The sequence below is a fragment of the Rhagoletis zephyria genome, unplaced genomic scaffold (genome assembly GCF_001687245.7).
Source record: "Rhagoletis zephyria isolate East Lansing unplaced genomic scaffold, Rhagoletis_zephyria_1.1 Rzeph_scaffold_06652, whole genome shotgun sequence".
NCBI lineage: Eukaryota > Metazoa > Arthropoda > Insecta > Diptera > Tephritidae > Rhagoletis > Rhagoletis zephyria.
In genome coordinates this window covers 17,681-33,462 of record NW_016163735.1, presented here as the reverse complement: position 1 = coordinate 33,462, position 15,782 = coordinate 17,681, and the positions used below count along the sequence as shown (strand labels likewise).

Genomic DNA, 15,782 nt, shown 5'->3' with positions numbered 1-15,782 from the left:
AGATTTCTATCAGCATCATNGGATAAATGTACATTTAGAGTAGCATTTAGAGCTAAATGCGCTAAATGTACATTTACGCATAAGCAAAAACAGGCCATTACGTTGTTTAAGGTTCGGTGAGAGAGTGGTTGTTTTGCGAAATTTTTCCGATAACAGATTTCGAAAGGTTACAAAAGGTTTGTCCGAATGTGCGAATGAGGAAGCACTTAAAATATTCTTAGGCGTTTGTAGAATTTGTTAAGCGAAAAAATATATGTATATATTTTTTTTTAATCTAGTTTTTTTCACTCGTTTGTGTTAAGGAAACGTGCAGTATTGGCCAATACAATAGCTCCCGCATATGAAAGTGATATTGTTTCCCTCCCATGTTTATTCATTTATTTTTGGAAATTTTCAATCAATATACAGTTCATTCTCTAACAAAACCCATATAAACCCAGTTTAAAGCTTTGTAGAAAACTACAAAAAATTCAACAAATTTTCACTAAAATTTCACATTTTTTTCTCAGAAGTGTTAGAATTTTTTTGAGTACACAGTTTTGTAGCCTTTTCAATTTTAATCTAACAATGTGCAAGTTTTAAGTGGCTAAAGCCCACCGTAGAATTTTTAATTTAATTTACTATTTATTTTAATAACTATATTCAACAATTTTTATTGAGCTTGAGGCCGTTTTTTAATGAAAACTTATTGTGGAAAAGCAACAATAATTTGAAAAAAATGGTAGAAGTTATAGCTAATTCGGAATGTGGTAATTTCCGAAATAGCTATCACTTCTAAAAAAAAAAAACATAGAAACCCAAGTTTTAATCTTTACGCAAAATTTAAGAAAAAAATATCAACAAACTTTTGGAAAATTTTCCAGCTTCTTATTAGAGTTCTTAGAAATATTTTAAGTATGCAGTTTTGTAGCCTTTTAAATTTTGGTACAATAAAGTGCCAGTTTAAAGTAGCTGGGAACTACCGTTGATGTTTGGCCATTATTTAGTTGTATCTTTATTTTTGTAGGTGTTGCTCATTTTTCGCCATATAAAATAATCGGCGAACATAAATACATACTTCGTATGGAAGGAAAAATTTACTAACATCGTCCACAAAAAAAAAGCCACAAATCAACGGTAAGCAAGTCCTAGTTACTTTAAACTTGCACTTTAATATGCAAAAATTTAGTGGCCTACTCCATACTCAAAAGAAATCTGACTGAAAGCCCGAAATGTTTACTACGATTTGTCGTTTTTTTTTTAATGTTGCACAAAGATTGAAACTTGGTTTCATACGGTTTTTGGTTAAGAATAATCTATATTTATATAAACAAATAATTAAAATTAATTACAAAATAATTAGACAAATCCTGTCAAAATGTGAATGTCGTAAAGTTATGATAAGCACTATAGTACTTTTAGCCGCGTGCTAAATTGGAGTGTTTAGTTTATTTAGCTATCACTCGAGATTTGTTTATTGGTCAATAAACAGCCGACTAGAGATGGCACATTAGTTGTGTTTGTTTACCCATTTCCAGTAAAATGCAGTCAATTTTTTTACGAATATTCATACTTTGGCGTTTTCGTACGCAAAAACTTGCAAAGTAGGGGAAATTGAGAGAGCGAAAATGAGTGTAACAATTTGCCAGTACGAAAAACAGCTGATCGCATGATGCTGAATGCAATTTCAACTAATAAGGAAACTGTTTGTGGGATTTTGTTGTTGAAATTGATAAAATAAACCTATTTAAATATAACATATATTGTTTTATTAGGAATTTACTGCGAATAAACAACCAATTTATCAGCTGTTTATAAAACTTGCAAATTATTACTGGATTTGCATTCGCGTACTTTTTTGGATATTTTTTCTATGAGAGCGAATTGTTAGAAATTAAGTTACTGGAGAGTTGCTGGCACGTTACTGGATAATTTGTAAACAATCACAACTATTAGGTGTGTTTTCGTATACTCCAGCATAAAATATCCAGTAACTTGCCAGTAATCAAATTTGGGAGAGTAAGCCAATATTTACTCCCGAAACGCAAAACCTGCAAGAAGTTGCAAGTTTTATGAACAACTGATTAATTTGTTAACTTCCGACGCAATTTTCTAAGAAAAATAGTATTTCCTATCTTATTTTATAAGTAGATTTAAATAGGTTTATTTTGACAATTGCAATAAGCATCATGCCATCAGCTGTTTTTCTTACTAGCAAATAGTTGCTAATAAAAGGTGCGTTCGTTTAAAATCTCCAACAGAAACCAACCAACTGCCAAATTCCGGCGAAATGTCATCTGTTCGCTCACAAGAGAGAAATATCCAAAATAGTACGCGAACAGAAAATTTGCAGAAACTTGCAAGTTAGACGAACAGCTGATATAATTTTTGTTTACATTCAAAAGTGTAAAATTTAAAACGTTCGAAAACTCATTACAAAGTGGTATCCTGGCACAGTTTATTGATTAAACAAATAACTACTTACTTCTTACAAGTTTAATTAGTCGCATTTTGTAATTTTTAACTTCCAAACCATCAAATTCAATTTTGTGATTTGCGTAAATGCCAACCAGCTGTTTTTGATCAGCTGTTTTCCTGTTGGCAAATTGCTGTTGGCAAAAATTTTTCCAACAGAAACCAGCAGCTTCCCCTCAAAATGAAATGTCACTTTGCTCTCTCAATTTCCCCTACTTTGCAAGTTTTTTGCGTACGCGAACGCAAAAACTTGTAAGTTTTGGTTAAACATGAACAATTAACAGCTACGCGAACGAACCTAAAACTTTATTCAGTAAAAATCCAGTAAAACTTGCAAGTTCAGCTATCATTTTTGCTCTCTTTTGCTGGTTTCTTGCAAGTTTTTGCGTGCGCATACGCCTTCCAGTAAAAACCAGTAAAATTAATACTGGATTTTACTGGATAGTGCGTACGCGAATAGGGATTATATTAGAGAAAATCTCGTCAAAATCCGTTTAGTAGTTTTCGATATTACCGCGTACAAAGAATTCCGACTTTCCTTTATACTAAATATGTATAGATTCTTTTAAGCAACCATACGATGTGACGAAGCGGTCAAACTGCTGTCAGAAGGTCAGAGTCCAAAATGATACAGCCCTAAAAGATGAGAATCATCACAGAGCAGAACTAAAGTGTTGGAAAAAGTTAATTTAGTAGGTAGTTGATTAAAAGTTTCCTTAATCAGTTAAAAATTTTGGCAAAATTTAGTTTCGGAAGAGAAACTGCCTAGCATTATTGATTTTTTTTTTTTGCAGCATCGAAGGCCTTAAAAATCTAAATTAATTTACAATAAAAGTCTACATAGACGGGTTTACCAGCACTCGGTTGAATCCAGCTTATTTCCATGGTCACTCAACACCTAAAGATGCCAAAAAACGTTTTTTCTGCAGTGTTGGTCCCTCATCAGGCAATAGAAAATATCTATTGTATCACAGCGCACGGCTGTGCCCGCGAGTGACGAAAGCAGCCACAGTAGCATGCTGAAATGACTCGCTTATATATACACGAGATTTGTAAGTTTTTATCCAGACATGCAATCGACATGTTTGAGGTGTCATTGGAAAGGTCTTGTAGAGTTTGTCCGAATTCTTAAAAATTAGGCTAGAGTGTTGCGAATCAAAAAACGGGGGTATGAGGTACACTCAACATGTTTAGTGTATTTCTAAAGGTCCAATACCTTTCCAACGATATCATATATATTGAGTTCCGGCTACTAGTTGGAAAGATATATGTAGACCTAAATTGATTTTGGTTCATGCCTCCACTACGTGATGCTTTGCCATGTATGTAGCGTCTGTACTAGAAATGTTAATCCCGGGATCCCGGTCTTTTTTAAGTCTCAGAAATCCCGGGATTATTTGTCTAGAATCCCGGGATTTTCGGGATTTGTAATTTACACTGGTGGCAATAATAGAAATTAGAAAGTAGTTTTTGTGTAAACTGCAGATACGTGGTATTGAATATAAGCCCTCGATATGAACACTTCGGCTATCATTACATTTGTATATACATTAGGGTGCATCACTTCCTCACTCCATACAAAAAAAAATTGGCATTGTTTTTTCAAGGGAGTTATAATAAATATTTATTGCATTTTAAGACTTCCATGAAAATATTTCCGAAAAATATTAAAATGTATGTGAGCTGGACCGATTTGAAAATATGTACCGCCAAAAATTTAGTTTTTATTAACAAAATTAGCTTTTAAAAATATTTTTTCAAAAAATTACCTCTGAAGACAGAAAAGTTTAAACTGAAAAGGTCTGCATAACAATGTTTAAACATTTTATCAACGGAATCAAAATAATGAGATTTTCGACGGTATTTTCAAATCGGTATAGCTCACGTGAATCTAAATATTTTTTCCAAATTATTTTGGCGGAGCTCTTAAAATATAAAGAATTTCATAGTTCCAGTGGAAAAACCGCACATTTTTTCGGTAAGTCACCCTAATGTACATATGCATGTAGGCTCATTAGAGTGGTACAAAAAATTTTTTTCCCAGATAGGGTTTGGGGCACCATCCAAGACTTTTCCTCTTGCCGAAAGAGGTATCCATTTAGAGGATGCTCATGATGCTCATATATTACTGTAGAAGTATTGTGTACATATATTAATCACACAATTGGTTAAGTGACCTAAGAACATTTCAAATTTAAATTATCTATTAAAATATCTCAAGCTTGAGTTGTCATGACAGCAGCGCCTTTTTATAAAAATCACCAATAATTTTGCCAGTTTCACAACTATCCAGTAGCGCATTTCAAGGTCATTGAGCACTCTGTATTGGTTGCAGTAGAAAACTGAAAGTAAGGTGGTAACTAAGGGGGTTTTCTAGGATGAAATTTTTTTCCCATAAAAAAATTGGACCACTCTAATGCACATACTGTCTCATATTTCTGAACATTATTTATAGAGTATTAAAATGAGATGATAGATATGATAATATTGAGATTTATTATACTAGTTGTAGGTGAAATATTAGGATGTACTTATGTATGTATTTAAATACTGCTGCTAGGTGATTATACATCGATTTGAAGTTAGTTGCTGCATAAGTAGAAATAAACTAATTTTGCTGAGGTAATTGGTTGAGCTATGCCGTACTGGGTGGTATATGGTGACAGAAAACGAACGGCTGCGTTCAACCGCACTGATGTAAATACAAGGACAAAGAGACAGAGAAATTGACACAGTCAAAGACAAAGCCGAAGACAAAGACAAAAATAAAGGCAAATGGACAACACGCACTCAGTTTTCATTCCTATGAAGTTTCACTTTTACCGCGCGTAGGGACTAGACGCACTCAGCGACTTTTTGTGAATACTCTAGGGCAAGAAAATTCAAGAGCTACATATGTATATCTAATACCCAGAAATGTGATATATCTTAAGGCTATTAGGTTAAGCGTTTAGAATTCGCAAGCTTTGTATATCAGGTTTTAACAACCTGCCAAATACTCACTAAAATATTTATTACCTTTTTTACCTCCCAAATTTGTGATTAGAGCAGTGCACGTAAATCTGATATGCCGATATAACTAAACATATGTACATATGTATGTACATACATATGGACGTCTCTTGATGAGCTTGTCTACAGCATGGTACCTCAAGTCTGTATAAACATGATAGCCACAATTTGCCGGCGATAAGCCGCCAAGACGAGCAAACAAAAAAGTGTGAGTATTTTTGTTCAATGAAATATTAAAAACAAAACAAAAAAGACTAAAAATAGTGATAACACGAGCAATATATCAATAGCTAAAAACAATAATGAGCAGTGTGAAGTTTTAGAGCAGTTGCCGCGAGAGGCATAATACATGCACAGGAGAACACTTGGCATAAGGTAAATATGTACATATGTACATCTGTAGGTATTGTTGCTAATAGCACCCAGTGAGCAATAGGATATACATACATACGTAATCGGCTCGGCCCCCAAAAGTGCGAAAGCATAAACCGCACTAGGGATGTTTCGAATGTCATATTTTTCACATTCGCGAATTCGAATGCGAATGTGCTAATGTGCGAATGCGAATGCGGATGTTAGGAATAGCATTAAAAAAAAATTATAATCAACTTAAGTCGTCGTTTATATTACTTAAAAGTTTTGTAAATTACTAGAACGAGTGCTTAACCTTTACAGTATTTTAATCTAGTAGTCAAAGTTCAAAAGGAGCATATCATATTTCAAAAAAAAGGAATTTCGCTGCATTTTCCCCCATGAGGTGATTTCTTAGAGGCTCGTATATAAGGTCGGCTGCATTGAACAATTGCTCACTTGGAACGCTGGCGATTGGAGCGCTCAAATATTTGCCGGCCAGATCTATCAATTTGTCGTAGTTTAGTTAAGTTTTCCGCCAATCGAGACGATTTTCACCGAGATGAGCTCGTTTTTCTTTAAGATAGGCCTTCAATTGAGCTTTAATTTCGCATTTTTTAATGTCTCCAGACTCTACATTGGAGCCTTCACTTTCGCAGTAGGAATCTAAAATTATTTCTAGGTTACTTATAACACTTTTAGCAGTACTTGTTGAAGGCCCATCAATGTTGCTTGATATACTACTCAACCGTTTCGCGCCTGAAGCTAAAAGCCGGCTATTGTCCGCACCCTGGTTAGACAGACTTAGAGCCATTTCAATAATATTAGAGTGGACTCTCTCTTTTTTTCTAAAACATGAAGCCCTTTTAATCCCTTTTAGTCTATTGTTGATTATGATCACGAAATTGACAGAATAGTGCTCCAAATAGCCGCCTCCTTGAGGTACAATATTTAATATTTAACTGCAGCAAATTCATTAGTAAACTAGAAAGCTTACTGGGTTAACACAAATTTTTCCAAGCTGACATAACGATCACGCCAACGCACTAGCCACCGAATTAAATGCGCCTGTTCGAGTTTAAAATTGCTCACGGCACTTCATTTATTCGTCTGGTGAGCGCCGCGCGGTAGTGTTGTGCTGTTGTGGTAGCGCGCGCATTTACGTTCACTGCCTTTTTGCTAAGTTTTCGAAGTAGTTCAAAAAACTCAAAATAGCGCGTCGATCATCTAAAAAACAGCTACTTAAAAAAAAAAAATCCGCTCTCGAAATCGCTACGCTACAAATATACAATAATGACAGCTGAAATAACGAACCACACACTGCCAACAGCGAGTGGTGGCGAACAGGTGGAGGCTAACAATAAGAAGGTGGAGGATGATTGCACGCTCGATGGCATCCTTGTGCGTATCGGACAATTCGGGCGCTTTCAACTCTTCAACTATGTGCTGTTGTGCATACCTATGATCTTCAATGCGTTCTTTTCCATTTCTTATGTGTTTACTGCGAGTACGGTGGTGCACAGGTGGGTGACCATAAAATTTTTAGAGAACATATTTGTAATAAATCAGAGACCCAGAATAATAATTATTTCATGGTGGAGTTTTAAAAAAAGTCATCAAGATTTTCGTAAGAATTATAAAAGTCCTGTGATAATAATTATGTGTGAGAAAATTTTTTTTAAGTCATCGATAACTATTATTTTAAGACTTATATAATAGAAATCTTTTCATAATAATTATCAGCGAGATAAATATTTTTAAATCTTCAAATACTTTTATTTTGAGACTTATATTATAAAAGTCTTGTCATAATAATTATCATTGAGATAAATATTTTTAATATTTATTTTATTTTTATTGTAAAAGTCGTTTGATAATAATTATGAGTGCGAAAAAAATTTGTATATAGTCCCGAACGAGTCCCACACATAGCCCGAACTGGTCCCCACTTTATTAAATAAACGGAACGAATTTTCCAGGTGTAATGTGACGCAATGTGATAGCTCGGCAAGTGCTTACAATGAGCCGTGGCTCAATTATACCATACCCATGAAGGGATCCAGCTATGAACAGTGCGCTCGCTTTGTTGCTACCAACAATGCTGATGCCGATCCGTCGAGTGAATTTTGCACACCTGCAAACTTTAGCCAAAATGTTACTGAGAAATGTGGAAATGATTTTAAATTCCGTGATGAAGAGTATACAATATCCAATGAGGTAAGGCTATTGATTTCCCTTTTAATTTTTTTTTTTTATTTTTATCATCTCAATTTTACTTCTTTAGTTCTCCATATTCTGCTCAGATATATGGATGTTGACAATGGTTGGTACGGTAAATAATATTGGACAATTTGTCGGTATACCAGTGGGTGGCTTCTTTGCAGATCGGTGAGTGTGATATTTCTCTAGCAACCAATTTTTAGGCACTATTAGGGCCGTTTTCTCAAGTAGCTTTTAAGATTTATCTGCCATTTAAACACAGAGTTTGAGAACAAATAGAATATGATTGATTAAAAAAATTTAAAAAAAAAAATCGATGCATTGTAGAACAACAATATGGGTATCAATTAAAAGTAAAAATTCTGTAGAATAGAAAATAATAAGTTTTTGGGTGCACCGGGACGAATAAGTATTAAAAATGTCCTTTTAAAACTTTTTCCTTGAATATCCTAGGAAATTTCCAATATTTATTTTTGAAGGAAATAAATGTCAAGGACTAATTTGTTAACTACCACATCCTCGAATTTCGTCCTTCTAACTTTATTAGTTTTAGATAAAAAAAAAAACTGTACACTTCTCTTTATAAGATATTGAAAGTTACAATATACATAAATGAAGAAACTGGATTCGTTATTTTGGAACCATGTATGCGCTCTAAAAGAACAAACTGGCAGTATGATGTATGGTTTAAATACTTTAATTTTTTTGCTATACAAGGGTATATATGTATAAATATAAATTTTTGGGATTAATAAAGTATAAGTTTTTTGGTATCCTTTACAACGATACCAATTTTTTAAAAATCGGTTTGTAATTTTCTTGTTTAAAATATTACTTTTATAAAAAAAGGTATTTTTGTTTTTACGTGTTGTTCCTCAAATTTTTATATACGAAGTATACAAATATGCATACCAGAAGAAAAGGGGTTTAATCGCCTTTACATTGATACCAAAATTTTAAAAATCGGTTTGTAATTTTTTTGTTAAATTGTTGTTTTTAATAAAAAAAGGTATTTTTTCATTGTAAGTGTTTTTTCTAAAATTTTTATATACGAAGTATACAAATACGCATATCAGAAGAAAGAAAGTTTGATTGCAACTTTTTAAAAATCGCTTAGTATTTTTTTTGTTTAAAATATTGTTTTATATTGTTGTTTTCCTTTTAAATGTTTTTCTCAAATTTTTATATACAAAGTATACAAATATGCATATCAGAAGAAAAGAAGAGGGTCCAATCACGTTTACAACGATACCAACTTTTTCAAAATCAGTTCAAAATTGTTTGAAATATACGGTTTAAAATTTTTTTAAATTAAATTGCGTACACTGTAATGATTCTAGTGTCTTCATTTATGTATATTTTAACTCTCAATGTCTTATAAAGAGAAGTGTAAAGTTTTTTATCTAAAACTAATCAAGTTAGATGAACGAAATTCGAGGATGTAGTAGTTACCATATTAGTCCTAGAAATATATTTTTTTCAAAAATAAATATTGGAAATTTCCAAGGATATTCAAGGATAATGTTTTAAAAGGACATTTTCTACACTTATTCGTCCTGGTGCTACAAAAAATTAATTTTTTTTTTTAATTCTACAGAATTTTTCCTTATAACTGAGACCCATATTGTTACTCAGCAGTGCACCAAATCTTTTAAATAATTTTTTTATTCAATCATATCCTGGAAATTTGAAAGTCCTTTAAAAAAAATGCTGACGTCAGAGGGAAAAATTAAAAACGCAGTTATACTATATTTGGCTCCTAGTTTGTGAATATAGGTATTGATTTTTTCGTGTTTTGAAAATGTTTGTTTTTTGTCACATATCGATAAGAAATCGGAGATAAAGTCGATAAAGATATCGATAAATTTATCGGAAATTATAGTTTGTAATGACTATACGCATTGAGAAATAATTTTCTTATTATACGGTTAATATCCGGATATCCGGTTAATATTCGGATATCCAGTTAATATCCGGTTGACATCCGGATATCAGTTTAATATTTAATAAATTTTATCACCAGGATATTCAAAAAAATCCGGATAGAACTCCCAGCCCTAGGACCTATCTGTATCAACAAATTTGTGTTTTGAAAATTATTGGTTTTTGTCGCACGGTGTTATCATTGATATTTGACGATATCACATATCGATAAGAAATCGGAGATAAAATCGATAAAGATATCGATAAATTTATCGGAAATTATATTTTGTAATGACTATACGCATCGAGAAATAATATCCGGTTGACATCCGGATATCAGGTTAATATCTGTTAATTTTATTACCCGGATATTCAAAAAAATCCGGATAGAACTCCCAGCCCTAGGATCTATCTGTATCAACAAATTTGTATATAGAAATATCGAGAAATATGCTCTACATACTATGTGCGCTTTGAGTAAATATGTAAATTGGTGATAACGATAACGACATTTATCGATGTATTGTGGAACGATTTTCCGTCATCCCTTGTCAAATTTGGTTTGGAGACAAACCGGTTTCGGCGTTGTGCCATCTTCATTCACATTTATCGATATAATTATTGAAGTTTATATATATCGATACCGTTGCCGATATATTAAATAATAGAATTAGTGATGTTTTTATCGATTAATCGATATTTGGTGATATGATTATCGATGAATAATAAATTTGATCTATCAACTTATTTCGAAATCGTTATTTTTACAGTTAGGAAACATTAAATTAACTTCCCTTTCCCCACTTTATCCCCACCCACAGCCTAGGTCGTCGCACGATGCTCGCCGTAGGTGGTTTTCTCAGCGCAATAATGGGTTTATTGCGTTCCATATCGAGCAGCTACTATATGTTCATCGTATTTGAATTCGTCGATATGGCCGTTGGCAGTACACTCTTTCCAACTGCCTTTCTACTGGCCATCGAGTTGGTAGGACCAAAGCGTCGCGTTGCCGCAGCTACTATCATCACAATTTTCTACTCGTTGGGTGAGGCCCTATTGGGCGTTTTAGCACAGCAATTCCAAAATTGGCGCAATTTATTGCGCGTACTCTACGCGCCAGCAATTCTGCAGATACTCTTCCTTTTTATACTACCGGAAAGTGTACGGTGGCTATTAAGCCAGGGTAAAGAGGAGGAGGCTACACGTATATTAAAACGCGCTGCACGCATAAATAAACGCGAAATACCAGAGGAAGATCTTAAAGCCTTGGTGGAAGAAAATCAGGCAAAACTCGAAGAGGCACGTGAAAGTCATTATCCTATAGTGAAGGCTTTGAAAATGTTCCGTTGGCGTATATTAAATTGTTGTTTGTGCTGGTTTACGCATACTTTGGTGGCCTTAGGACTGAGTCTTACCTCAGTCACTTTGGGTGGCAATAAATACACGAATTTCCAGCTGAATGGCGTAATACAAGTGCCGGGATTAATTTTGCCACTGGTGATTATGGATCGAATTGGTCGCCGCTACTCGCTTTGTGGTTCCATGCTGTTATGCGCACTCTGTATGGGCATCACAGCGTTGGTGGGGAGAAGTAAGTTCGCAAAGTTTCAACTGCACATATTTTAAGGAGTTTCCAATATTTATGTTCATATATTTTGCAGATCACGCTGCTGCCGAATTGGTGCTATTTTTAATAGGAAAACTTGCAATTACATGTAGTTTTCAGATTTTATACTTTTTCACATCAGAAATATTCCCCACCAATGTTCGCAATAGTTTGCTATCATTTTGTTCTATGGTTGGACGCATCGGTTCGATGTTGGCGCCTCAAGCACCGCTCTTGGTATGAACAAAAAAAAAATCTTTTGTTTGAATATAAATATAATAATGAATATAAATCTTTTGGTACATTTGATAGGCCAATTACTATGAGTACGCACCTCAAATACTTTTCGCCATCTTTGCTTTGATTAGCGGCACCTTAACTCTACTATTTCCAGAAACAACTGATAAGGTGCTACCTACAACGCTACAAGATGCCGAGCATCTGAATGATAAAAATCATAAAAATGCTAAAAACATTACTGAATAACGGTGATTGGGGGTCGGAGGACGTTTTGTGTTAGAACTATGTTGTCAATGGCAAATCTTTTTAGTTATTTTTTATATTACGTTTAATTTAAGAGTGCATGGTCGTGTTTGTATGTAGAAAAGTGAAAATGTGTCACAGTCAAGGCATTATGCCTTGGTACATAATTATTGAATTATAATCAGTTCAAAAATATAAATACAAAGGAACTTTTGTGGTTCAAATAGTTTTAAATTTTTTCTTTATTCGTTCGTGGACTCTATTTAAAACTGCTATATCACTAGCTTAATAGTGAAAAGTTGCTGAGTACATTTTTACAAATTTCAGGGGAGAAATCAGTGTTGCCATTTTTTGCTTTTCAAAAAGCACCAAAAACATGGAAAAAAGCGTTTTACCACACTAAAAGCACCAAATGGTTTTGAATCAATGGATGCTATTTTCATAACAGTTTGTATGTATTTAACAAAAGCGAAAAATTAATAATATTTACAAGAATGCATACATAAATCAATACACAAAACTTTTTGGCTCATAACGATTGAAAAGCTACATGCTATAACGTAATACCGTCATGCCTACGACGTAATACCGAAGTACTGCACATTAAAACTGATATATCTCAAGAAAGAAAAATCGAATCCCAACAAATGAAAATCATGCCCTAAGTAGAAATGAGCAAAAAAAATATGTTTTCCTTATATAACCTCAAATATCGCCAAAAACCGTGATATTGGCACTTTGAGGTTAGGATATCTCAAAATTCTAGTGGTAGAGCAATTGTGCGGCCAGATTTTGATTCAGCACCAAGAAACGATGTATTTTACTCAGGTGGTACAATAATACAAATTTTTACAAATAAGTAGAGCAAAAAAAAATAACTAACTTACTCGCATATCTACTAGCATTTTCAACGCGAATAGAATTGAACAAGGCGGGTTTGCAAGTTCAGCTTTTTATCAATCATGGTTGTATTTAAGTGCATTTAAATTTGTAGACTTTTGTAAATTCAGTGCCGCCACAGCTTTAAATATTTAAAAATTATTTCAGATTTTAACTATATCGGAGTAATTTTAGTTCAGAAAAAAAGCACTAAAAAAGCACTAGCCACTAAATATTTTTTTTTTGCATTTTAATTTTCAAAAAGCACTAAATCTAGTGCTTAAAGCACCAAGATGGCAACTATGGGGGAAATACTTCTTAAAGCCATTGGGCCTTATGAATAAAAAATAGGCAATTGCTTTTTCTTAAAATTTCAGACCTTTTACTTGATTTGTTCGAACAAATTTCATTTGATTTCATTTATTAAACAAATTCATTAGTACAATAAGAACTTAAAGCTCTATTTTATAGTGCAACAGTAATTATAAAGCACAAACTTAAAAAAATATATTAAGTAAAAGGTCTGAAATTTTAAGAAAAAGCAATCGCTTATATTTTATTTCCTAAGGCCTATTTTAAACACGTACATACATATCGCTAGCTTACAGTGCAAAGCTGCTAAGTCCAGTTTTTTTAATTTTACTGCAGAGGGAAAAGCTTCCCAAAATAATATTCTTGAAGTATGTATTAAAATTTTGTATTAAAAATTTTGCGTATTTAAAGCAAACGATAGAATTCGACGCATATTAAAGGTTTCCGTATCCCTTTGCTCTTAGCAAATTTGAGTTTCACTGAACAGAATTAGATAGAAACGCAACTATGCGTTTTTGGTTTTCCTCGCCTCCTACATCAAAGGTGAATTCTCCAAAGAGTTGGACTTAGCAGCTTTTTCACTCCAAGCCAGCGACATGTATGTGTGTATATAAAAAAAATATATATTTACGGAGTAACTACAACCTACAAATTTTTCATGCGGACTTACATACCTTATAATTTTAGTATTTAGACCTGAATGATGGATTTTAATTTCCAATGATTTAATTGAAAGAAGTATGAATTTGTGAATGTAAATGAAGCGATATATCATTATTGCTACTGCTGTTATTTCAGCACGTTACTTGGCTGCTTTTCTGTAAATTAATCTTCCAAATGCGGTTACATTTGGTTTTCAATTTAATTGCTTCCACTTTTGAAATATAACGTCATATATGATAATGACAACATGATGCATTTCTAGTATTTAATTGCTTATTCTCGTAATTTGATACGCATATGTATAGGTATGATTGCTCTACGAAAATAAACCGCTTCGAACTTATTTCGGAATGCATGCTAAACGCAAAGACTTTCCAATTTAAATGCCTCGGTTGTTTAGTTTACTATCTGCAGGTGGCGCTGTACGTTTTAGAACTATTTGAAAGTTCTCAGTTATAGCGTAATCATCTTTGAAAATCGCCACCAAATTTAACTCGAATTCTGAAAAAGAAAATTGCAGTTAACACCTTCGGAATATTCAATAATATGTATGAATAGTTACCTATTTTGAAATTCTTTGTTATCAATGTCGGACACGTAAATAAACGCGGCAATATCATATAAATGGGTATTTCCAACTTTGGGCACACGTTGCCATCTGCAATTTGTATGGTTTGAATTTCTGTGGCGTCTTTGGAATAGCCCTCGGCGCAGCCGCAGGTCTCCACACGCACTAATTGCAGCTCAATTGATTTTATAGCTACTTCCGAGTGCTGTACGGTTAACTATTAGAAATTAATAAGAGTTAAATATTTGAGGATACATTTTTTACACCTGCACAAACCTGACCCGTCAATGGCCGTGTTACACAACACTCGGTCTGATCTAGTTTGCCAGTTATTAGAAATCGTGGTATATTTATACGTTCCTTTGCAGTCTTTTGCAATGTCTCTGGACTTATACTGAAATTCACTTCTGTGTTGGTCAGAGCTTTGGTATCCAACGGCGTTGGCTTATTTTGTATACAGAATTGCTGAGTCTTCTGTAACGATTTAGCTAAAAAGCTACGTTTTACATCACATCGCAACTGGTAATTAACGTTAATAAAAACGCCATGATATGTTTCATAAAGCACACGAGGTTCCTTGTTGCAGACCAATGGTAGCTCAAAGTGGAATTCAGAATTACCAGAAGCCAATTTGCCAGGCGCTGCCAACTCTAGTGTTGTGTTAAGTAGTGTTATGGGCTTAACAGAATTGTAAAATGCATCAAAAAGACCAACATTTTTTGTGCTTAACTGCAAGTTTACAACGCCCTCCAGTGTCAGCAAAATGCCGTCATGCTTTGCCTCTGATGGGCAGTTGAAATGCACGCAGCCTCTTAACAGCTCCTGAAAGGTTTTTGGTGAGTAAATATTAATTTGTCAGATTTCTTAGTTTCATACGCCTTCGTGATATATTTTATTCTCCTTATTTAATCTTATTTCAAAGTTGATTGCGCTCATATTGTCACTAATTTACCAAACCAATCGGGAGACGTAAAAACAAACCGCGCGTCCGAAAGAATTCAATCAGCAATCAGCTGTTTGGGGTTGGAAAGCCTTTGTTTACAAGAGCACTCAAACTGTTAGTCTAGATACATATCGATATGCCTTTTTAAAGATCGATATATCAGTCGACCGTTGACTTAAAGGCCCTACACACGGATTGATTTCAAGGCCAATCAGTTGACCAACCTACTTAACGAAATTCCCTACAAACGCACCAACTGGTTGGCCGATTTCATTTGAGTGACAGTTTTTGAACTGTCAACAACACAACAGCACTGGTCAACAACACAACAGCACTGGTAAACTTTTATGCTATGCTACGAATGCTTC

The 15,782-nt window shown here is 33.8% G+C and overlaps 2 protein-coding genes across 2 annotated transcripts; one reads left to right on the top strand and one right to left on the bottom strand.

Moving 5' to 3' along the window:
* The first annotated feature begins 5,259 nt into the window (after window positions 1-5,259).
* LOC108373391 (organic cation transporter protein) lies at window positions 5,260-12,373 on the top strand. Its single transcript, XM_017629262.1, has 7 exons — window positions 5,260-5,351; window positions 7,056-7,340; window positions 7,797-8,034; window positions 8,102-8,205; window positions 10,782-11,551; window positions 11,622-11,803; window positions 11,879-12,373. Exons 2-7 carry the CDS (start codon window positions 7,111-7,113, stop codon window positions 12,050-12,052), a joined length of 1,698 nt encoding a protein of 565 aa, XP_017484751.1. The 5' UTR covers window positions 5,260-5,351; window positions 7,056-7,110; the 3' UTR covers window positions 12,053-12,373.
* Window positions 12,374-14,083: 1,710 nt separating this feature from the next.
* LOC108373386 (Down syndrome critical region protein 3 homolog) lies at window positions 14,084-15,482 on the bottom strand. The gene is made up of 4 exons (XM_017629258.1): window positions 15,348-15,482; window positions 14,748-15,293; window positions 14,466-14,688; window positions 14,084-14,404 (listed from the first exon to the last, which is right to left on the bottom strand). The coding sequence occupies exons 1-4, from the start codon at window positions 15,405-15,407 to the stop codon at window positions 14,283-14,285; spliced, it is 951 nt and encodes a 316-aa protein (XP_017484747.1). The 5' UTR covers window positions 15,408-15,482; the 3' UTR covers window positions 14,084-14,282.
* Between the last annotated feature and the right edge of the window lie 300 nt (window positions 15,483-15,782).